Source organism: Salmo trutta, chromosome 6 (assembly GCF_901001165.1).
Source record: "Salmo trutta chromosome 6, fSalTru1.1, whole genome shotgun sequence".
Lineage (NCBI taxonomy): Eukaryota > Metazoa > Chordata > Actinopteri > Salmoniformes > Salmonidae > Salmo > Salmo trutta.
Window position 1 is genome coordinate 13,460,429 of NC_042962.1, and position 25,482 is coordinate 13,485,910.

The 25,482-nt window shown below is 41.3% G+C and overlaps 2 protein-coding genes across 3 annotated transcripts; both read right to left on the reverse strand.

The window, feature by feature from the left end:
- Nucleotides 1-221: 221 nt before the first annotated feature.
- LOC115195467 (C-C motif chemokine 20) lies at nt 222-2,000 on the reverse strand. The gene is made up of 4 exons (XM_029755325.1): nt 1,671-2,000; nt 1,268-1,370; nt 939-1,016; nt 222-819 (listed from the first exon to the last, which is right to left on the reverse strand). The coding sequence occupies exons 1-4, from the start codon at nt 1,741-1,743 to the stop codon at nt 777-779; spliced, it is 297 nt and encodes a 98-aa protein (XP_029611185.1). The 5' UTR covers nt 1,744-2,000; the 3' UTR covers nt 222-776.
- Nucleotides 2,001-15,722: 13,722 nt separating this feature from the next.
- LOC115195468 (C-C motif chemokine 20) lies at nt 15,723-17,116 on the reverse strand. Of its 2 annotated transcripts, none has more exons than XM_029755327.1 (4): nt 16,982-17,116; nt 16,648-16,747; nt 16,391-16,468; nt 15,723-16,261 (listed from the first exon to the last, which is right to left on the reverse strand). In XM_029755327.1, exons 1-4 carry the CDS (start codon nt 17,052-17,054, stop codon nt 16,219-16,221), a joined length of 294 nt encoding a protein of 97 aa, XP_029611187.1. In that variant the 5' UTR covers nt 17,055-17,116; the 3' UTR covers nt 15,723-16,218. The 2 variants fall into 2 exon arrangements, with proteins under 2 accessions (XP_029611187.1, XP_029611186.1); XM_029755326.1 differs by having other exon boundaries at nt 16,648-16,750.
- Between the last annotated feature and the right edge of the window lie 8,366 nt (nt 17,117-25,482).

The window sequence follows — 25,482 nt, forward strand, 5'->3', positions numbered from 1 at the left end:
ACAGTAATGGACAAGGCATATTGATATTAGTGAGAGGCATGCGTAGCCGAGTGATCATAGGGGTCCAGTGAGTGGTTGGGCTGGCTGGAGACACGGCGATTCAGACAGCTAGCAGGCCGGGGCTAGCAAGCTAGCAGAAGGGCCTTAGTCGATAGACCTTGAATGAGTAGGTGTGTCCAAACTTTTGACTGGTACTGTACAATAAGAATAGAACACACAGGTTTTCCAAATACATATTTTATTATCCATTTCATAGCTCTTAGCTTACATCAACTCAGTGCACCTCTGTAAAACTTATACATACATTTGGACACTTTGAAAAGCCAAAACTAAAAAGGTTTCTCTGGCTCCAATTGGACAGAGGATATGAAACAACACAAAAATATTTTGTGGTACTCTGTGAAAACAGATGTTTTCATGTTTATCAGGAATACTGCACTTGCTGTTTATGAAACAGACCAACAACATTGATACATAGAGTTACACACAAACTGATATGAAACTCAAACACCTTCAGAATCAATACAGATATGATGAACAATAATAACCACATTTATTAAATGATTTGTATGAATACGGAAATCTCAGGTTAAAAAACGAACCATCCTGAAACAGTGTCTCTATGCATATTGAGATATTTAGCTGTTTGTAAAGCATAAATAGGGTAAATAACACACACACACACACACACATATATGTATAGTTCTATAATGAAAGGTAGAGCCGTACATTTGTCCAGACCTCAACCCTCTCCACATCATCTCTAGGTCATGAGATCAGAGAGTTTTCTTCAGTTTAGATTTATTCTCCTGACGCTTGCTATGAATAGAACACACGTACACACACAACGTTAAACAAACATTCACACAACTTTTAAACACCTACACACATGCATGCACACACTTGCAAAACAGACACACACACACACGTGTACTCACAGCAGACAGCGATGTACCCTCTTGGTCCAGTCTTGAGAGGGGTCGGCACATACAAACTTGTCCATCCAAGTCTGGAAGCTGCAACAACACATCACAATGTCAACACATATCACACACACACATACACACAAACACACACACACACACACACACACACACACACACACACACACACACACACACAAGCGCACACACACAAACACGTTACACACACATACACAGATAGTGAGTTAATCTCAATGGTTTTTCCTCAAAATGCATTGGAGAAGGTAAAGACAAGACTATTCTACACACAGATTGTGCTGGGCTGTGATTGGAGGATAACTCACATGACAGCGTGGATGTCACAGGAGGAAGTAATGGGCTGGTGGGTGTAGTTTTTCAGCCGTCGGCATTGCAATGGACGCCGAGTGTACTTCAGACAGCAATGTGCTACACACACACAAGCGTGCGCACGCACGCACGCACGCACGCACGCACGCACGCACGCACGCACACACACACACACACACACACACACACACACACACACACACACACACACACACACACAAGTTAAACAGTAAGATAGGGGGAGCATGTGTGTCTGCAAGAAAGACAATGTGTGCTTGTTTATGTTGTGTGTGTGTGTGTGTGCTTCTTTATGTTGTGTGTGTGTGTGTGCTTGTTTATATTGTTTGTGCGTGTGTGTACGGTGTGTTTGTGTGTGTGTGTGTTTGTATTAGCACTCACCTGATTGTGTGGAGGGGATGAGGGTGAGGAGAGATAACAGCACAGCCAGGACACACACTCTACAGCGTAACATCCTGATCTTCAGATGGGTTCCACAGAGACAGAAAGTAGGGAGAGTGAGATAGAGTGTTTCAGTAGATGTGTGTGTGTGTGTGTGTGTGTGTGAGAGAGAGAGAGAGAGAGTATTTCAGTAGATGTGTGTGTGTGTGAGAGAGAGAGAGAGCGAGAGAGAGAGGGAGAGAGAGAGAGGGAGAGAGAGATAGAGGGTTTCAGTAGATGTGTTATCTGTAGTGTGTGAGAGAAAGATCGAGTGTGTTTCTGACTGGGAGTTTGTGTTCTTTAAGTAGGGCTCGGGCTGGATTTCCCCCAGATAACAGTGTCATGAAATGTATTGGCAGGGGGTGTTGATGTGGGGTGAGGGGGCGTTGTTAGGCTGTTGAGCAACTGTTGGTATGCTCAGTGCTCAGGTGTATTGCGTGTGTGCATGCTCTGCCAGTGAGATTTATTTTCTTCTCCACTTCCTCCTTGGCTGCAGATTAACTACTGATCCTGTTTTCCTCCACTGAAAGATAATGCTGAAATGTAAGCAGTGCGTAGGAGTGGAGTGGAACAATCTTACCTGAGGAGTGTGTAAACAGCTGAATGAATGGGAGTTGATATAATGACCATAGACTAAAATAGGATATGACCTTCACACACTGCTCAGGTAATATAATCCCAGCCAGTTTGACGTCACTGCTGTGATGGAGTACTTATTGTGGATCCAAACTATCATTGACACCAATAGATATAAGATTTGCTTCATTGTTAATTGTTACGGAGACAGGGAAATGTGTATTTTTATACATGAATAAACCCAGGGAGAGGTTAGTGGACAGGGTTAGTCACAGTTTTAAGGTGGTAAAGTGGAAGACATTATTCACCTGATTACAACGAGGCTACTTTCTTGACGGTCCAACTAGATGGCAGTCCCCCCCCCAACGATACACCACCACGCACACAACCCACGTCACACTTTATGTAAACAAGATTACTGAACAATATTTATAACAATAACTTTAGTAAAATAGATGTAAAATAGAACAAGAGGAATGTGTTTCTCTTAGGAGGAGGCTGGCTAGAAGGAGCACATCTTGGCACAATGGGGCTGGCAGCAAGGTGGCAAGAATCTCTGGAACCATCTGACCAATTCAATAAATAATACAGGAATAAATGTGTTGGTGAAAAGACTGGTGAGTAGGCATGTCATAGAATAAAATAAAAATACACATATTTCCTACATCCTTAACCCTTGTGTAGTCTTTACATTCTCTATACTCCCCTTGTCCTAAGGGTAAAAAATGACCCGCCTTCACTAAACCCCTAAAATAAAGCAGCTTAATTGAATTTTAAACCCCCAATCTATTTTGCGTTTAGAAACAACCTGTCATTCATCACAAACTTTGTGAATATCTGGGGTTTCCCTCTTCACAATGCAGAAAGACTGCATTTAATCAGTGGACACCACTCGTTTTTATTACAACACAACTGTCATCATTGTTTTCTTTACTAAAGAAGAGGTTTATTATTATTATTATTGCTAAAGGTACTGCATAGGTGTAAACATAACTGTTTTAGCAAGAGATAGCACTTGTATAGCTTAAGAAAGTAGCTTAAATGTGCAGAAAGTAGTTTTGAATGCCTTTTATTGAAGGGAAACAATAACTGTTTTGAACTTTTTTGACAACATAGTGATATATTATTATATACTGTACAATGAGGAATTCAACTACAAAATACTAGTCTGCTCCCATTTTTTTAACCACTGCCCCTACCCACAAGGTGAATAAACAACAACAATAGATAATAATAAAATAATATAATAGATACAAAACAAAAATGTGAAGAACATAAATCAATCAACTCTAATTAGCACATGTAGGACAGTATGCAAGTGTGTGTGCATGAACTTTGCAGATGTATTTCTCACATGTGCAGCACATAGTATTTGTTTTACAGTCCTTCTTTGGGGGGCAGAATTGGCATCTCCTCCTCTTGCCTGCCCCAGCTGCAGCCTCAGGTGGATCAGGACAAGATTCAACCTCCTGAACAGCTTTCACAAGTGCTGCAGAGGCTGCTGTGTGGGGCAGGCGCTCCCTTCTTTGAATGTATGGGGTTACAAGTCCCATTCCCAGCTGCTCCAGGAACACCCTCCTCTTGTTCCGCTTATCAGGCATCCAGGTTGGGTTGATCTTGTTCCATATCATGAAGGCATTGTATGAGGACACATCAATGATGTTATGGAAGATGACCAGGGGCCAGCGGGCAGTTATCCTCCTGCAGCTGTAAGTTCCAATCACCTTGTCCAGGTTGTCCACGCCTCCTTTGTTGTGGTTGTAGTCCAGGATGATGACTAGTTTCCTGTCCTCACGATCACTGATCTCAGCCATTTTGTGCAGTGTGCTCAGGAGAAACACATTCTTGTTCCTTTTTATGAGGTAAAAAACTAGAGTGGTGGTGGGGGTGAAGGCAAACTTTGATGAGAAGGCCTCTCTCCCCCTTGTTGCGAGGAGTGCAGTGGGGAGCTCAGGCTTGTTCTTTCTAACTGTGCCAACCATGGTGATCTTCTTCTTCAGGAACTGCTGGCTGAATTCAATCAGTATCACACATAATCTCATTTTACATTTACATTTTAGTCATTTAGCGGACGCTCTTATCCAGAGCGACTTACAGTAGTGAATGCATACATTTCATTCCATTTCTCATTGTGTGTGTGTGTGTGTGTGTGTGTGTGTGTGTGTGTGTGTGTGTGTGTGTGTGTGTGTGTGTGTGTGTGTGTGTGTGTGTGTGTGTGTGTGTGTGTGTGTGTGTGTGTGTGTGGTTTTTGTGTTGTGTACAGTGGGGGAAAAAAGTATTTGATCCCCTGCTGATTTTGTATGTTTGCCCACTGACAAAGAAAGGATCAGTCTATAATTTTAATGGTAGGTTTATTTGAACAGTGAGAGACAGAATAACAACAAAAATATCCAGAAAAACGCATGTCAAAAATGTTATAAATTGATTTGCATTTTAATGAGGGAAATAAGTATTTGACCCCCTCTCAATCAGAAAGATTTCTGGTTCCCAGGTGTCTTTTATACAGGTAACGAGCTGAGATTAGGAGCACACTCTTAAAGGGAGTGCTCCTAACCGCAGCATGTTACCTGTAAAAAAAGACACCTGTCCACAGAAGCAATCAATCAGGTTCCAAACTCTCCATGCACTATCCTCAACCTGGATGAGTAATTAGTATAAATTAGTATATTTGTTAATGTTAATATAATAGTATAATGTTAGTATAATATTAATATATTCATTATATAATGTTAGTATATTCATATCATTTCATATAATAGTATTCTATATACCACTAGTATAATATTAATTCCAATACAGCAGTTTAAGAAATACATAACCAACATTTATCTATAATTTTTGTAGGTTTTGTTCCGTCATTAAATCCTTGTACAAGAAAAATGGTCTACATTGCTAGTTAGTCTCTAGTTGGTTAATGCTAAGTACTAACTTGTCATTAATCATAACCATTCATGCATAACAATGAGTTCAACATTTCGAAAGTTTGCTGTAGCACGTCAACTACATCCAGGCTGTGATTGGTCGGTTCACGAAAAGTGACATTGACGAGAGCTTGTTTCAACAAAAGGCACCCGATATAGCTAAATAGCCAGCTAGCCAAACCCAAACATTGCTTATCTTATCCCTATTGTCTTCTGTCTTACCGCTTCAGCTGCAAAATCTTGACTAACAGTTGAACTGGTATCGCTAGGCTCAATGGGCTGCTCTCTCTGCTCTCTTTCCTGTTTGCTGCCAGTGCCTTCAGGCTCACAAGGAGCCAAATGAATAATTTGTTATTTTAAAACATTTGGCTGCATCAGCCTCAAGGGACTTCAACCTCTTCTCTCTCCGCTTTTCAGCACCATCTTTATGTTTGTTCGGGCCGTTAGACCTGTTTATAGACTACCATGTCTTCTTGTATCAGTTGGTAGAGCATGGTGTTTGCAACGCCAGCATGGTGTGTGCAACGCCAGGTTTGTGGGTTCGATTCCCATGGGGGGCCAGTACAAAAAAAAAATGCATGAAGTGAAATGTATGCATTCAGTACTGTAAGTCGCTCTGGATAAGAGCGTCTGCTAAATGGCTAAAATGTAAATGTATCATTCCTCCTTCACACAGGGAGTGTGTGTGTATGAACTATTGTTAAAACACTGGTTGATGAAACTTTATTAATTCTTACTTGTGTATGGATGATTAAGTATGTGTTTTTTGTATGTGATCCAACATGTGTAGGGAACATTCCAACATTATTTGGGAACTTTAGCCATTGAACCGCCGTCTCCGACAGGGAAAATCGTACATGTGCATAGAGCCGGAAGTATTACCCACTCGACCACGGCTCTGCCCCATATGTAACGGCTATTGTAGAGAGGGGACCAAAGCGCAGTGTGTTGAGTGCTCATGATGACATTTATTTTAACTCAAAAACACTAAAGACAAAAGACAAAGAGAAAAACGAAAGTGCACAGTTCTGTCAGGTACATAAACTAAACAGAATACAACTACCCACAAACACAGGTGGAAAAAAAACCTATTTAAGTATGATCTCCAATTATAGACAACGAGGACCAGCTGCCTCTAATTGGAGATCATCCCCCAAAAAACAACATAAAAATAGAAAACTAGAACTAAACATAGATATAGAAAACATAGAAAACACAAAACACCCCCTGTCACGCCCTGACCTACTCTACCATAGAAAATAACATCTTACTATGGTCAGGACGTGACACCATAATCCCTTTGCAAGACCTAGAAATATTGTGACGACACACACACACACACACACACACACACACACACACACACACACACACACACACACACACACGCATAGACACACACCAAACAAACACACACACACAATGGCGGACAATCACCCAAGGTCAGAGTAGAGCGTAATCAGACCCAGAGAGAGAAAGATGATCAATGATCATCCTCATCAGCAGGAAGGGATCATATCAGCGTTATCAGTGGCATTCTAAGAATGTCACAACATTCTATAAATAACCACAGAGTTCCAGAGTTAAAAATAGTAACACATAAGGATGGCGTGGCTTTAAAACTTCAAACTCTGGTCACACAAGGAAGAATTGCAGGGGAAACATGCAGCTTTTTATTTGGTGAATAGCATTCACGCACCTACTACACCTAATCAGCATTAGCTTTACAAACCGCCTGTCATCTGGACTGGTGTTCAGTGTTTACCCACCGTTTCTACCAGTTCGGCCCTGCTACTGACATCCTACCAACTCCATAAAAATAACCAGTTCTCTGACCTTTACTGTAGATCTGTCTGCATTCTATAGATCTGAACTTGATCTGTTTCATGAACTGAGTGTCATCTCTGTTAGATGAGTCAATCTGAACTGGGGGTTGTACATGGGGCGGCAGGTAGCCTAGTGGTTAGAGTGTTGGGCCAGGAACTGAAAGGCTGCTAAATCGAATCCCCGAGCTGACAAGGTAAAAATCTGTCGTTCTGCTCCTGAACAAGTCAGTTAATCCACTGTTCCTAGGCCGTCATTGTAAATAAGAATTTGTTCTTAACTGATTTGCCTAGTTAAATAAAGGTTAAATAAATATATATATATGTGTGTTAACAGAGAGTTGGGTGTGTTTCCACAGGACTTTATTTGTGAAATGCTTTGTAAACAACAGGTGTAGACTAACAGGGAAATGTTACTTATGGGGTTTTAATTAACAATGCAGAGTTAAAAATAAAATTTAAATAGCGACACAAGGAATAAATACACAGTGAGTAACGAATACCAATGAAGAGTAAAAATAACATGGTTATATACAGGAAGTACCAGGTAATAACATGGCTATATACAGGGAGTACAGGTAATAACATGGTTATATACAGGGAGTACCAGGTAATAACATGGTTATATACAGGGAGTACCAGGTAATAACATGGCTATATACAGGGAGTACCAGGTAATAACATGGTTATATACAGGGAGTACCAGGTAATAACATGGCTATATACAGGGAGTACCAGGTAATAACATGGCTTTATACAGGGAGTACCAGGTAATAACATGGTTATATACAGGGAGTACCAGGTAATAACATGGTTATATACAGGAAGTATCAGGTAATAACATGGCTATATACAGGTAGTACCAGGTAATAACATGGCTATATACAGGGAGTACCAGGTAATAACATGGTTATATACAGGGAGTACCAGGTAATAACATGGTTATATACAGGAAGTACCAGGTAATAACATGGTTATATACAGGGAGTACCAGGTAATAACATGGCTATATACAGGGAGTACCAGGTAATAACATGGCTTTATACAGGGAGTACCAGGTAATAACATGGTTATATACAGGGAGTACCAGGTAATAACATGGTTATATACAGGGAGTACCAGGTAATAACATGGTTATATACAGGGAGTACCAGGTAATAACATGGTTATATACAGGGAGTACCAGGTAATAACATGGTTATATACAGGGAGTACAGGTAATAACATGGTTATATACAGGGAGTACCAGGTAATAACATGGTTATATACAGGGAGTACCAGGTAATAACATGGTTATATACAGGGAGTACCAGGTAATAACATGGCTTTATACAGGGAGAACCAGGTAATAACATGGTTATATACAGGGAGTACCAGGTAATAACATGGTTATATACAGGGAGTACCAGGTAATAACATGGTTATATACAGGGAGTACCAGGTAATAAGATGGTTATATACAGGGAGTAGCAGGTAATAACATGGTTATATACAGGGAGTACCAGGTAATAACATGGCTATATACAGGGAGTACCAGGTAATAACATGGCTATATACAGGGAGTACCAGGTAATAACATGGTTATATACAGGGAGTACCAGGTAATAACATGGTTATATACAGGGGTACCAGGTAATAACATGGTTATATACAGGTAGTACCAGGTAATAACATGGTTATATACAGGGAGTACCAGGTAATACCATGGTTATATACAGGGAGTACCAGGTAATAACATGGTTATATACAGGGAGTACCAGGTAATAACATGGCTATATACAGGGAGTACCAGGTAATAACATGGCTATATACAGGGAGTACCAGGTAATAACATGGTTATATACAGGGACTACCAGGTAATAACATGGTTATATACAGGGAGTACCAGGTAATAACATGGCTATATACAGGGAGTACCAGGTAATAACATGGTTATATACAGGGAGTACCAGGTAATAACATGGCTATATACAGGGAGTACCAGGTAATAACATGGCTATATACAGGGAGTACCAGGTAATAACATGGCTATATACAGGTAGTACCAGGTAATAACATGGCTATATACAGGGAGTACCAGGTAATAACATGGTTATATACAGGGAGTACAGGTAATAACATGGCTATATACAGGGAGTACCAGGTAATAACATGGCTATATACAGGGAGTACCAGGTAATAGCATGGTTATATACAGGGAGTACCAGGTAATAACATGGCTATATACAGGAGTACAAGGTAATAACATGGCTATATACAGGGAGTACCAGGTAATAAGATGGTTATATACAGGGAGTACCAGGTAATAACATGGTTATATACAGGGAGTACCAGGTAATAGCATGGTTATATACAGGGAGTACCAGGTAATAACATGGTTATATACAGGAAGTACCAGGTAATAACATGGCTATATACAGGGGTACCAGGTAATAACATGGCTATATACAGGAAGTACCAGGTAATAACATGGCTATATGCAGGGGTACCAGGTAATAACATGGCTATATGCAGGGGTACCAGCTAATAACATGGCTATATACAGGGAGTGCCAGGTCATAACATGGTTATATACAGGGAGTACCAGGTAATAACATGGTTATATACAGGGAGTACAAGGTAATAACATGGTTATATACAGGGAGTACCAGGTAATAACATGGTTATATACAGGGAGTACAGGTAATAACATGGTTATATACAGGGAGTACCAGGTAATAACATGGTTATATACAGGGAGTACCAGGTAATAACATGGTTATATACAGGGAGTACCAGGTAATAACATGGTTATATACAGGGAGTACCAGGTAATAACATGGCTATATACAGGGAGTACCAGGTAATAACATGGCTATATACAGGGAGTACCAGGTAATAACATGGTTATATACAGGGAGTACCAGGTAATAACATGGTTATATACAGGGGTACCAGGTAATAACATGGTTATATACAGGTAGTACCAGGTAATAACATGGTTATATACAGGGAGTACCAGGTAATAACATGGTTATATACAGGGAGTACCAGGTAATAACATGGTTATATACAGGGAGTACCAGGTAATAACATGGCTATATACAGGGAGTACCAGGTAATAACATGGCTATATACAGGGAGTACCAGGTAATAACATGGTTATATACAGGGAGTACCAGGTAATAACATGGCTATATACAGGGAGTACCAGGTAATAACATGGCTATATACAGGGAGTACCAGGTAATAACGTGGCTATATACAGGGAGTACAGGTAATAACATGGCTATATATAGGGAGTACCAGGTAATAACATGGCTATATACAGGGAGTACCAGGTAATAAGATGGTTATATACAGGGAGTACCAGGTAATAACATGGTTATATACAGGGAGTACAGGTAATAACATGGCTATATACAGGGAGTACCAGGTAATAACATGGCTATATACAGGGAGTACCAGGTAATAACATGGTTATATACAGGTAGTACCAGGTAATAACATGATTATATACAGGGAGTACCAGGTAATAACATGGTTATATACAGGGAGTACCAGGTAATAACATGGTTATATACAGGGAGTACCAGGTAATAACATGGTTATATACAGGGAGTACCAGGTAATAGCATGGTTATATACAGGGAGTACCAGGTAATAACATGGTTATATACAGGAAGTACTCGGTAATAACATGGCTATATACAGGGGTACCAGGTAATAACATGGCTATATACAGGAAGTACCAGGTAATAACATGGCTATATACAGGGGTACCAGGTAATAACATGGCTATATGCAGGGGTACCAGCTAATAACATGGCTATATACAGGGAGTGCCAGGTAATAACATGGCTATATACAGGGAGTATCAGTACCGTTTCGATGTGCAGGGGTACCAGGTAATAACATGGCTATATACCGGGAGTATCAGTACCGTTTCGATGTGCAGGGGTACCACGTAATAACATGGCTATATACAGGGAGTATCAGTACCGTTTCGATGTGCAGGGGTACGAGGTGATTAAGGTAGCTATGTACATATAGGTAAGGTTAAAGTGATTAGGCAACAGGATAGACAATAGACAGTAGCAGCAGCGGGTAGCCATTTGATTAGATATTTAGCAATCTTGTTTAGCAGTCTTATGGCCAGGGTAAAACGCTGTTCAGGGAACAGTCTATGTCTTGGGTGGATGGAGTCTTTGACAATTTTTTGGGCCTTCCTCTGACACTGCCTGGTATAGAGGTCCTGGATGGCAAGGAGCTCTGCCCCAGTGATGTACTGGGTCGTACTCTCCACCTTCTGTAGCGCCTTACAGTTGGGTGCCTTGCAGTTGCCTCACCAGCCGGTGATGCAGCCAGTCAAGATGCTTTCAATGGTGCAGTTGAATAACTTTTTGAGGATCCGAGGGCCCATGGCAAATATTTTCAGCCTCCTGTCGTGCCCTCTTCACATTTGTGTGGGTGTGTGGACCATGTTAATTCCTTAGTGATGTGGACACCAAGGAACTTGTAGCTCTCGACCCGCTCCAATACAGCCACATTGATGTGGAAGGGGGCGTTGTTGTCCTAGTACCACCCTGCTAGGTCTCTGACTTCCCCCCTATAGGCTGCCTCATCATCGTCAGTGACCAGTCCTGCCACCATAAAGTTGTCAGCAATCTTGATGATGATGTTGGAGTCGTGCGCGTCCACGCAGTTGTGGGTGAATACAGGAGGGGACTAAGCACACACCCTTGAGGGGCCTCTGTGTTGATGGTCAGCGTGGATGATGTGTTGTTGCCTACTATCACTGCCTGGGGGCGGCCCATCAAGAAGTCCAGGATCCAGTTGCAGAGAGCGGTGTTCAGTCCCAGGGTCCTGAGCTTGGAGGGGACAACGGTGTTGAATGCAGAGCTGTAGTCGATGTGTCACGAAATGAAGAAGACGAAGTGATAATGAGGTCTTATTGTTGTACATTCTAACATAAGATGGCTTTCTCACACCTTTTTTAAACTGATGTATTTTTGTGTGTTTTTAAGCATGTTTCTCTTCCCTTGTTTTGAATTTCACTGTTTACTCAAAGGAGCGTCGCTGTCAACCAAGGAGTGCTTCTATGGGTGGAATACGGGAACACACAACTTTCTGGAATTCTCAACCCCTCCTGAGAAGTATCAATAATTCAATGTACATCCTATTGGTGTATTTAATGGCCATGGAAGCAACGTGTGCCAGAATGGTTATGGACAAAGACATGGAAGGACCTCTTGCGAAACATTGGAACTGGAAAAACGGGTAGAGCTACAACAGACTTTCGAAGGCGCAAAATCCGGACTGGATCACAATGTAAAAATGAATGTGAAATGTTTTAAATGCTTTTACTGGGCTGTCAAAGGACCCACGCTTTTAATATCACTCCTTTTTAACATTATCTGCTATAAATGGCTCAATGCTGTTAAAAGGATGGACAACTGCTTTTTAATGAATCGAGAATTAAGGTTGAAGATTGGATTATTACTGTATCAATTGATTTGAAAACTGGACTGGTACCTAACCCCTTTAGTGGGATCTATTCTATCCTAACCCCTTTAGTGGGATCTATTCTATCCTAAACCCTTTAGTGGGATCTATTCTATCCTAACCCCTTTAGTGGGATCTATTCTATCCTAAACCCTTTAGTGGGATCTATTCTATCCTAAACCCTTTAGTGGGATCTATTCTATCCTAAACCCTTTAGTGGGATCTATTCTATCCTAACCCCTTTAGTGGGATCTATTCTATCCTAACCCCTTTAGTGGGATCTATTCTATCCTAAACCCTTTAGTGGGATCTATTCCATCGGAACACATTTAGTGGGATCTATTCCACCATAACCCATTTAGTGGGATCTATTCCACCCTAACCCATTTAGTGGGATCTATTCCATCGGAACACATTTAGTGGGATCTATTCCACCATAACCCATTTAGTGGGATCTATTCCACCCTAACCCCTTTAGTGGGATCTATTCCACCCTAACTCCTTCACTGGGATCTATTCCACCCTAACCCCTTTAGAGGGATTTATTCCACCATAATCCCTTTAGTGGCCTACATTTGTGTTTGATACATTTCCAGTCTACCCATACATTATTAGAATTTTTTTGTGTTCACACTTTTTGATGAAATCTTGCCAACTTGTGTTTCATGGTTACCATGGTTCCCACTGGTCACTTGAACTTGACAGTTTTACAGTTAAGAGTCCTGGTGCTCCAAACCTCCAACAGGTGGTGTAGTCTGTTTTTATGATGTCACGATCGTCGTAATGATTGGACCAAAGCGCAGCGTGAGTAGCGTTCCACATCTTTATTATAACGTGAAACTTCAGCAAAATACAAAAACAATAAATGATCAAACGAACGTGAAGACAGTGAAGTGCAAATAGGCACCTACACAAAAACAAGATCCCACAAAACACAATGGAGAAATGGCTGCCTAAATATGATCCCCAATCAGAGACAACGCTAAACAGCTGCCTCTGATTGGGAACCATACCAAGCACACCAAAATAGAAATAAACAACATAGAACACCCCCAGTAACGCCCTGATCTACTATACCATAGAGAACCAAGGGCTCTCTATGGTCAGGGCGTGACATATGACAAATCAACAGCATTCTTACATAGGTATTAATTTTGTCCAGGGTGGTGAGGGCATGTGGAGTGCAATGGAGACTGTGTCATGTGTGTGCACTTCAGAACTCTAGTTCACCCTGAGACAAAAACGTACCAGGAAGTATTCATGGTTATTACATACTACAGTTGGTTTATATCATGTATGTACCAGTTTATTTTGGGTTATTATGGGGTAAGGCAGCTCATCAGGCATTTATGCTATATTTAAGCAATAGGGCACGAGGGGTTGTGGTACATGGCCAATAAAAATCAAATCAAATCAAATGTATTTATATAGCCCTTCGTACATCAGCTGATATCTTAAAGTGCTGTACAGAAACCCAGCCTAAAACCCCAAACAGCAAGCAATGCATGTGAAAGAAGCACGGTGGCTAGGAAAAACTCCCTAGGAAAAACTCCCTAGAAAGGCAAAAACCTAGGAAGAAACCTAGAGAGGAACCAGGCTATGAGGGATACAGCCCTTAGCCGTGATATATTGGTCAAATACCACAAACCCCTGAGGTGCCTTATTGCTATTATAAACTGGTTAACAATGTAATTAGAGCAGAACATTTTTTTATTTTGTCATACTGTGATATACAGTCTGATATACCACAGGTGTCAGTCAGCCAATCAGCATTCAGGGCTCAAACCACCCAGTTTATAATCATCAACAGTCAATGGGTATACTGTATATAATTTATTGAAATGACCATGGAACAGCTGTAGATATTGCACCTTTGAAGCAACACAATGAAATCATATTGAACATATCTGAAACATGAACACACCTGTAATAAAACATCATAGCCACACACCTGTAATAAAACATCATAGCCACACACCTGTAATAAAACATCATAGCCACACACCTGTAATACAACATCATAGCCACACACCTGTAATAAAACATCATAGCCACACACCTGTAATAAAACATCATAGCCACACACCTGTAATAAAACATCATAGCCACACATCTGTAATAAAACATCATAGCCACACACCTGTAATAAAACATCATAGCCACACACCTGTAATAAAACATCATAGCCACACACCTGTAATAAAACATCATAGCCACACACCTGTAATAAAACATCATAGCCACACACCTGTAATAAAACATCATAGCCACACACCTGTGTTGACTACAAACACACTTCTACACTATAGAATACCTCACTGTACTGAATTAGAGAGACCAAGAGAATACACAGACTGGTTGTCTGTGGAACTAAATGCCTGCTGTCTCTTGGCTAATGCCACACCTTCTGGTACAATACAGGGCAAATCAACAAGCAGAATTTGTCATGGGATGTTTGAAATGTATATTCTGGTTGAAATGTGGTTTTCTTTTTGATGTCATCAGATATGCATGCATGGTTAAGTCCATTGTGCAGAATTTTGTTGACCACATTTTTGTGGTCTCTAAAAAGACTCTTCTTTCTGGAGAATGGAGTGGGGAGTTTTTCCAGGGCACCAGATTACTTACAGTAGAGAGAAACCTAAGAGTCTCACACACACACACACACACACACACACACACACACACACACACACACACACATAGATAGTAAATGAATCTCAATTGTCTTTCCTGGATTCCTCAGATCAGAGGATGTGGCTGCATGCTAAGGATCTTGTTACCTTCCACTGCAGTGAAGTCTGCTGAGGGGAGAATGGCTCATAATAATGGCTGGAATGGAGTGAATGGATTGATATCAAACAGATGGAAACCCTGTGTTTGATGTGTTCGATACCATTCCAATAATTCCGTTCCAGCCATTACTATGAGCCCGCCCTCCCCAATTAAAGTGCCACCAGCCACCTGTGTTTCACTGAAAGATAATGCTGGATTGTAAGCAGTGTGTGGAAGTAGAGTGGAGCAATCTTACCCGACAGTGTTTAAACAGTTGAATGAAAATGATTTGATGTAATGACCATAGACTAATATAATCCCAGTCATTGTGTCTATGTTTGGTATCCCTTCCTACAGTCTGTAATTTATTGTGTGGATGATGATGCCATTTCCAGTTTTAGATGTTGTCACATACAATAAGAGTAGAAAACAGATTTTCCAAATACATATTTTATTATCCATTTCATAGCTCTTAGCTTACAGCTTACAGCAACCCAGTACACCTCAGGAAAATGCATACATACATTTGGACACTTTGAAAAGCCAAAACTAAAAAGGTTTTCTCTGGATCCAATTGGACAGAGGATATTAAACAACACAAAAATATTTTGTGGTACTCTGTGAAAACAGATGTTTTCATGTTTATCAGGAATACTGCACTTGCTGTTTATGAAACAGACCAACAACATTGATACATAGAGTTACACACAAACTGATATGAAACTCAACACCTTCAAAATCAATACAGATATGATGAACAATAATAACCACATTTATTAAATGATTTGTATGAATATGGAAATCTTAGGTTAAAAAAACGAACCATCCTGAAACAGTGTCTCTATGCATATTGAGATATTTAGCTGTTTGTAAAGGATAAATAGGGTAAATAACACACACACACACATAAATCATCTCCAGGTCATGAGATCAGAGACTTTTCTTCAGTTTAGATTTCCTCTTCTGACGCTTGCTATGAACACACACACATAGACACACAATGTTAGACAAACATACACACAACTTTTACAACACCTACACACGTGCACACACGCACACGCAAAACACACACATACACAGACATACACACACGTGTACTCACAGCAGACAGCGTTGTACCCTCTTGGTCCAGTCTTGAGAGGGATCGGCACATACAAACTTGTCCCTCCGAGTGTGGAAGCTGCAACAACACATCACAATGTCAACACATATTACACACACACACACCCACGTGCACACAAACACACACACATTACACACACTCACAGATAGTGAGTGAATCTCAATGGTTTTTCCTCTAACCTCACCTCGTCAAAATGCACACAGTGTGTTTTGGGCTGTGATTGGAGGATAACTCACACGACAGCATGGATGTCACAGGAAGAGGTAATGGTCTGGTAAGTGTAGTCTTTCAGCCGTCGGCATGGCACTGGACGCCGAGTGTACTTCAGACAGCAATCTGCTACACACACACACACACACACACACACACACACACACACACACACACACACACACACACACACACACACACACACACACACACACACACACACACACACACACACAGTAAGATAGGGAGAGCATGTGTGTATGCAAGAGAGACAATGTGTGCATGTGTGTGCTTGTTTATCATGTGTATGTATTTGTACTATGGTGTGTGTATGGTGTGTGTGTTTGTATTAGCACTCACCTGATTGTGTGGAGGGGATGAGAGTGAGGAGAGATAACAGCACAGCCAGGACACACACTCTACAGCGTAGCATCCTGATCTTCAGATGGGTTCCACAGTAGTGTGTGAGAGAAAGATCGAGTGTGTTTCTGACTGGGAGTTTGTGTTCTTTAAGTAGGGCTCGGGCGGGATTTCCCCCAGATAGCAGTGTCATGGAATGTATTGGCAGGGGGTGTTGATGTGGGGTGAGGGGGCGTTGTTAGGCTGTTGTGCGACTATTGGTATGCTCAGGTGTTTCGTGTGTGCATGCTCTGCCAGATAAATTGTCTTCTCCATGTCCTCCTTTGCTACAGATTAATGATCTTGTTTTCCTCCACTGAAAGATAATGCTGAAATGTAAGCAGTGCGTAGGAGTGGAGTGGAACAATCTTACCTGAGGAGCGTGTAAACAGCTGAATGAATGGGAGTTGATATAATGACCATAGACTAAAATAGGATATGACCTTCACACACTGCTCAGGTAATATAATCCCAGCCAGTTTGACGTCACTGCTGTGATGGAGTACTTATTGTGGATCCAAACTATCATTGACACCAATAGATATAAGATTTGCTTCATTGTTAATTGTTACGCAGACAGGGAAATGTGTATTTTTCCTTTACACACACATACATAAACCTAGGTTAGAGGACAGGTTTAGTCACAGTGCAGTGCCCCCTTGTATCATTCCTCCTCCACACAGGGAGAATGTGTGTGTGTGTGTGTGTGTGTGTGTGTGTGTGTGTGTGTGTGTGTGTGTGTGTGTGTGTGTGTGTGTGTGTGTGTGTGTGTGTGTGTGTGTGTGTGTGTGTGTGTGTGTGTGTGTGTGTGTGTGTGTGTGTGTGTGTGTGTGTGTGTGTGTGTGTGTGTGTGTGTGTGTGAACTAGCAGTTAGAACAGTGGTTTATGAAACCTGATTAAGTCTTACCTGTGTCGGGGGATTCACCTGAATTCTTACCTCTCTTTAAAATAACTTCTAAGCCTATTCACAATGATATTGAGCTGGATACTGATAGGAGAAACTTTCTGAATGATCAGAGAAGTTAGTCAAAGTTTTCTTTCAGGCTATTTACAGAAAAATAAGTCCTGGATGCTTTGCTAGCAATAGACAACAAGAAATTCACAGGGGCCAACCAATTGGATCCTGGTCTGCAGCGCCAATCATTGTTATCAGGAAATATTCCAAAAGTATGGAAATCATCTCGTGCTGCCACTCCATAAGGATGGGGATAGTAGTGATCTTAAACATTATCTCTCCATTTCAAGGCTTCCTCCTCTGGCTAAGATTCTTGAATCCTTGGTAAATGTACAACTTCCTCTTTATCTGAGAAATGTATTTTGAATGTAAACCAATCAGGGTTCAGGCCTGGGCAGAGCACTATTACAGCAACCACTTTAGTTGTTAATGATCTTGTCACTCCATTATGCAGGAAAATGAAACGTGTTGCTTTGTTTGTGGACCTGTCAAAAGCTTTTGATACTGTTGATCATGCTATTTTATTGAATTCCCGCATATAAATACATTTGCATTTGGATTGATATCGATTTGACATTTAAAAAACATATAGATGAGCTGGTGAAGAAGCTAAGATTTAAAGTTGTATTTTTCTACAGAAACAGATTGTGCTTTTCTCGAAGAAGTAGGAAGCAGATTAATCAGTCAATCTTTTAATGTGTTCTTGATTATGGTGATATTATTTATCAAAGTGCAGCTGCTACTACTGTTCAACCTTTGGATGCCATCTACCATCGTGCCATTCATTTTGTTACAGGTCACAGTTTTGATACTAACCACTAAATCCTGTATCAAAAGGTTGGCTGGACTTCACTAAAGACCAGTAGAACTCTACATTACACCCTTTGTGTTTACAAGGCCCTACTTCAGAAACATCCATCTTATCTAACTTTGCTGTTGAAATATAGTCACCTGAGTTGCCTAACCCATTCACAGGATTGGTTAACTCTTGAGGTTCCTAGGGTCTCCACCGAGCTAGGTAAATCTGTTTTAAATCTAGTTTTATTGCACCGTATTGCTGGAACAAAATACAAAAAATACATAAAATACAGTGAGCATTTCTCCTTTGCCAAGATAATGACAAGTGTGGCATATCAAAAAGCTGATTAAACAGCATGATCATTACACAGGTGCACCTTGTGTTGGGGACAATAAAAGGCCACTCTAAAATGTGCCAAAGATGTCTTAAGTTTTGAGGGAGCATGCAATTGCCATGCTGATTGTAAGAATGTCTACCAGAGCTGTTGCCAGAGAATTTAATGTTAATTTCTCTACCATGAACTGGCTCCAACGTTGTTTTAGAGAATTTGGAAGTACGTCCAACCGGCCTCACAACCACAGACCACGTGTATGGCGTTTTGTGGGCGAGCGGTTTGCTGATGTCAACGTTGTGGACAGAGTGCCCCATGGTGGTGGTGGGATTTATGGTATGAGCAGGTATAAGCTACGGACAACGAACACAATTGCATTTTACTGATGGCAATTTGAATGCACAAAAATACAGTGACGAGATCCTGAGACCCAGTGTGAGGACCATTTTTTCAAGTTATCTGTGACCAGCAGATGCATACCTTTATTCCCAGTCATGAAATCTATAGATTAGGGCCTAATGACATTATTTCAATTGACTGATTTCCTCATATGAACTGTAAAATCAATGAAATTGTTGCATGTTGCATTTATATTTTTGTTCAGTATACATTTCATCTTGATATTCTGGAGCCAATCGGGCAATATAAAGTATTGATTGGGGACTTATTTGTGGAGAAATGTAACTGTTTTTTTGGGTGAATTGTGATGATTTATTTGCGCTTACCATGATTGTGTTTTCGTATTTTAATGTGTGTGTATATAAACAGTTGATGTCAGAACTTTACGTACACCTTAGCCAAATACATTTAAACTCAGTTTTTAACAATTCCTGACATTTAATCCTAGTAAAAATTCCCTGTATTAGGTCAGTTAGGATCACCACTTTATTTTAAGAATGTGAAATGTCAGAATAATAGTAGAGAGAATGATTTATTTCAGCTTTTAATTCTTTCATCACATTCCCAGTGGGTCAGAAGTTTACATACACTCAATTAGTATTTGGTAGCATTGCCTTTAAATTGTTTAACTTGGGTCAAACGTTTCGGGTAGCCTTCCATAAGCTCCCCACAATAAGTTGGGTGAATTTTGGCCTTTCATTCTTCCTGACAGCTGGTGTAACTGAGTCAGGTTTGTAGGCCTCCTTGCTCGCACACGCTTTTTCAGTTCTGCCCACAAATGTTCTATAGGATTGAGGTCAGGGCTTTGTGATGGCCACTCCAATACCTTGACTTTGTTGTCCTTAAGCCATTTTGCCACAACTTTGGAAGTATGCTTGGGGTCATTGTCCATTTGGAAGACCCATTTGCGACCAAGCTTTAACTTCCTGACTGATGTATTGAGATGTTGCTTCAATATATCCACATCATTTTCCTGCTTCATGATGCCATCTATTTTGTGAAGTGCACCAGTCCCTCCTGCAGCAAAGCACCCCCACAACATGATGCTGCCACCTCCGTGCTTCACGGTTGGGATGGTGTTCTTCGGCTTGCAAGCCTCCCCCTTTTTCCTCCAAACATAACGATGGTCATTATGGCCAAACAGTTCTATTTTTGTTTCATCAGACCAGAAGACATTTATCCAAATGTATGATCTTTGTCCCCATGTGCAGTTGCAAACCGAAGTCTGGCTTTTTTATGCCGGTTTTGGAGCAGTGGCTTCTTCCTTGCTGAGCAGCCTTTCAGGTTATGTCGATATAGAACTCGTTTTACTGTGGATATAGATACTTTTGTACCTGTTTCCTCCCGCATCTTCTCAATGTCCTTTGCTGTTGTTCTGGAATTTATTCGCACTTCTCGCACCAAAGTACGTTCATCTCTAGGAGGCAGAATGCATCTCCTTCCAGAGCGGTATGACGGATGCGTGGTTCCTTGGTGTTTATACTTGCGTACTATTGTTTGTACAGATGAACGTGGTACCTTCAGGCGTTTGGAAATTGCTCCCAAGAATGAACCAGACTTGTGGAGGTCCAAAAAAAAAATTCTGAGGTCTTGGCTGACTTCTTTTGATTTTCCCATGATGTCAAACAAAGAGGCACTGAGTTTGGAGGTAGGCCTTGAAATACATCCACAGGTACACCTCCAATTGACTCAAATGATGTCAATTAGCCTATCAGAAGCTTCTAAGGCCATGACATAATTTTCTGGAATTTTCCAAGCTGTATAAAGGCACAGTCAACTTAGTGTATGTAAACTTCTGACCCACTGGAATTGTGATACAGTGAATAATAAGTGAAATAATCTGCCTGTAAAATATTGTTGAAAATGTCCTAGATGTCCAAATCGACTTGCCAAAACTATAGTTTGTTAACAAGAAATTTGTGGAGTGGTTGAAACACGAGTTTTAATGACTCCAACCTAAGTGTATGTAAACTTCTGACTTCAACTGTATTTGTTCTGTATAATGTATATTTTTATATTGTATTATTCAGGACACATTTGTAAAAGAGACCTAGGTCTCAATATGTCTTCCCTGTTAACATAAAGGTTAAATAAAAAAGAAAAGATGGTCCAACTAGATTGGAGGTCAGACTGAAGGCTAAGACTCTGACAGAGGTTGGGGTATGTTCATCTGGTTTGGGTTGGATCAGTTTCATCTCATGTCATGATCAGTTTAATGCCAGTTGAAAGTGGATGATTTAACATGCTGCTAGACCTGTTTATAGCCTACCACATCTTCATGTATCATTCCTTCTCCACACAGGGAGTGTGTGTGTGTGTGTGTGTGTGTGTGTGTGTGTGTGTGTGTGTGTGCGCTAGCATTTAGAACACTGGTTACGCAACGTGATGCAATCTTACCATTCATGCACCTACTACACCAAAATCAGCATTAGCTTTACGCCTGTCATCTGGACTGGTGTTCAGCATTCACCCACCTTTCCTGTTTTATGAACTGAGTGTAATCTCTGTTAGATGACTCAATCTGAACTGGGGGTTGTATAAAATCAAATCAAATGTATTTATATTTTTACATTAGCAGATGTCACAAAGTGCTTATACAGAAACCCAGCCTAAAACCCCAAACAGACAAGAGAGGAACCAGGCTCTGAGTAAATGTTAGTTGGCTTTTCATAGCTGAGCATTCAGAGTTCGAGACAGCAGGTGCGCGAGAGAGAGTGAGAGAGAGAGAGAGAGAAAGAGAAAACAGCAGGTCCGGGACAGGCTAGCACGTCTGGTGAATAGGTCAGGGTTCCATAGCCGCTGGCAGAACAGTTGAAACTGGAGCAGCAGCACAACAAGGTAGAACATCTGGAGAACAGGTCAGGATTCCATAGCCACAGGCAAAAGAGCAGAAACTGGATCAGCAGCACGACCAGGTGGACTGGTCATCAGGCCAGGTAGTCCTGAGGCATGGTCCTAGGGCTCAGGTCCTCCGTAAGGGGAGATAGAGTAAGAGAGATGGGAGAATTAGAGGGAGTCTACTTAAGTTCACAAGTTCACACATCAGATAAGACAGGAGAATTTCACCAGATAGAACATACTGACCCTAGCCCCTCGGCACATTGAATATTGCAGAATAGATAATGGAGGCTGAGACTGGGGGGTCAGGGGACACTGTGGACCTGTCCGACGACAGGGCCAACCAGGCAGGATATAATCCCACACACTTTGCCAAAGCACAGCCCCCACACCACTAGAGAGATGTCAACAGACCATCAACTTACTACCCTGAGACAAGGCTGAGTATAGCCCACAAAGATCTCCTCTACCGCCCAAGCCAGAGACAGGACAATCACGTGACTCAATCCACTCAAGTTGAGTATAGCGAAAAAAGCCTAGCATAACGTGACGCACCCCTCCTAGGGACAGCATGGAAGAACGCTAGTAAGCCAGTGACCCAGGCCTCGTAATAGGGTCAGAGGCAGACAATCCCAGTGGAGAGAGGGGAGCTAGCCAGGCAGAGACAGCAAGGGTGGTTCGTTACTCCAGTGCCTTGCCCTTCACCTTCGCAGCCCTGGGCCAGACCACACTCAATAATTGGATGTACTGAAGAGATGAGTCTTCAGTAAAGACTTAAGGTTGAGACCAAGTCCATGTCTCTCACATGAATAGGCAGACCATTCCATAAAAAGTGAGCTCTATATGAAAAAGCCCTGCCTCCAGCTGTTTGCTTAAAGATTCTAGGGACAGTAAGGAGGCCTGTGTCTTGTGACCGTAGCATACGTGTAGGTATGTATGGCAGAACCAAATCGGAGAGATAGGTAGGAGCTAGTCCATGTAATGCTTTGTAGGTTAGCAGTAAAACCTTGAAATCTGTTATAGTCATGGCCTCTAAACCGTCAAGCTGCATCCTGGACCCTATTCCAACTAAACTACTGAAAGAGCTACTTCCTGTGCTTTGCCCCCCTATGTTGAACATAATAAATGTCTCCCGATCCTCCGGATACGTACCAAACTCACTAAAAGTGGCAGTAATAAAGCCTCTTTTGAAAAAGCCAAACCTTGACCTGGAAAATGTAACAAAACTATCGGCCTATTGTCACGTCCTGACCAGTAAGGGGTCATTTTGTTATGATAGTTTGGCCAGGGCGTGGCAGGGGGTGTTTGTTTTGCGTGTTTTGGGTTTATCTATGTTATTCTATTTCTATGTTTGAATATTTAGTTTTTCTGTTTCTATGTTGGAATTGTTTGGTGTTGGCCTCTAATTAGAGGCAGCTGAATCTCATTGCCTCTGATTAGAGAAAATATTTATGTAAGGGTTTTCTCAATATGTTTTGTGCGTGGGTAATTGCTGTTTTGTAGTATATCTTACCTTACAAAACTGTTAAGGTGTTGCACTTTGGTTTTTGATTCAGTGTTCAGTTCAATAAATTCATGATGAGCACTAACCACGATGCGCCTTGGTCTACTCCCTGCAACGGTCGTTACACCTATACAGAGTCTCCCATTCCTCTGAAACATTTTAGAAAAAGCTGTTGTGCAGCAATTTACTGAAGACAAATAATGTATTCATAATGCTTCAGTCAGGTTTTGGACCCCATTATATTACTGAGAATGCACTCGTGAAGGTGGTAAATTACCTTTAATTGGCATCAGACCAAGGCTCTGCATCTGTCGTCGTGCTCCTAGACCTTAGCGCTGCTTTGGACACCATCAATCACCACATTCTTTTGGAGAGATTAGAAACCCAAATTGGTCTACAAGGACAAGTTCTTGCCTGGTTTAGATCTTATCTGTCGGAAAGATATCAGTTTGTCTCTGTGGATGGTTTGTCCTCTGACAAATCAATTGTACGTTTCGGCGTTCCTCAAGGTTCTGTTTTAGGACCAATATTGTTTTCACTATATATTTTACCTCTTGGTGATGTCATTCGGAAACACAATGTCAAATTTCACTGCTATGCGGACAACACAGCTGTACATTCTGATGAAATATGGTGAAGCCCCAAAATTCCCTAACCTGGAAGCCTGTGATTCAGAAATTAGGAAGTTGATGGCAGAACATTTTTTACTTCTAAACTCGGACAAAACAGAGATGCTTGTTCTAGGTCCCAAGAAACAAAGAGATCTGCTGCTGGATCTGATAATTAATCTTGATGGTTGTACAGTCATCTCAGATAAAACTGTGAAGGACCTCGGCGGTACTCTGGACCCTGATCTCTCTTTTGACGAACATATCAAGAATATTTCAAGGATAGCTTTTTTTCCATCTTCGTAACATTGCAAAAATCAGTGACTTTTTTCCAAAATGTATGCAGAAAAGCTAATCCATGCTTTTGTCACTTCTAGATTAGACAACTGCAATGCTCTATTCTCCGGCTACCCAGATAAACCACTAAATAAACTTCAGTTAGTGCTAAACACGGCTGCTAGAATTCTGACTAGAAACAGAAAATTTGATCATATTACTCCGGTGCTAGCCTCTCTGTAGCAGTGTAGGTTCTGTCCCTCTCTTCGCCCCAACCTGGGCTCGAACCAGGGACCCTTGCACACATCAACAACTGACACCCCACGAAGCATCGTTACCCATCGCGCCACAAAAGCCACGGCCCTTGCAACGCAATGGGAAACCCTACTTCAAATCTCAGAGCGAGTGACGTCACTGATTGAAACGCTATTAGCGCGCACCACCGCTAACTAACTAGCCATTTCACATCGGTTACACTCACCCCCCTTTGACCTCCTCCTTTTCCGCAGCAACCAATGATCCGGGTCAACAGCATCAATGTAACAGTGTAGGTTCCGTCCCTCTCTTCGCCCCAACCCGGGCTCCTTGCACACATCAACAACTGACACCCCACAAAGCATCGTTACCCATCGCGCCACAAAAGCCACAGCCCTACTTCAAGGAAACCCTACTTCAAGTCTCAGAGCAAGTGATTGAAAAGCACTGATTGAAATGCTATTAGCGCGCACCACCGCTAACTAACTAGCCATTTC

Coding starts and splice junctions, on each gene's coding strand:
- LOC115195468 (XM_029755326.1), bottom strand. CDS start 17,054: ATGCTACGCTGTAGAGTGTGTGTCCTGGCTGTGCTGTTATCTCTCCTC. Junction 16,751..16,981: donor CATCCCCTCCACACAATCAG/GTGAGTGCTAAT, acceptor GTGTGTGTGTAG/CAGATTGCTGTCTGAAGTAC. Junction 16,469..16,647: donor TGTGACATCCATGCTGTCGT/GTGAGTTATCCT, acceptor GTGTTGTTGCAG/CTTCCACACTCGGAGGGACA.
- LOC115195467 (XM_029755325.1), bottom strand. CDS start 1,743: ATGTTACGCTGTAGAGTGTGTGTCCTGGCTGTGCTGTTATCTCTCCTC. Junction 1,017..1,267: donor TGTGACATCCACGCTGTCAT/GTGAGTTATCCT, acceptor GTGTTGTTGCAG/CTTCCAGACTTGGATGGACA. Junction 820..938: donor AGGGTACATCGCTGTCTGCT/GTGAGTACACGT, acceptor TTCTATTCATAG/CAAGCGTCAGGAGAATAAAT.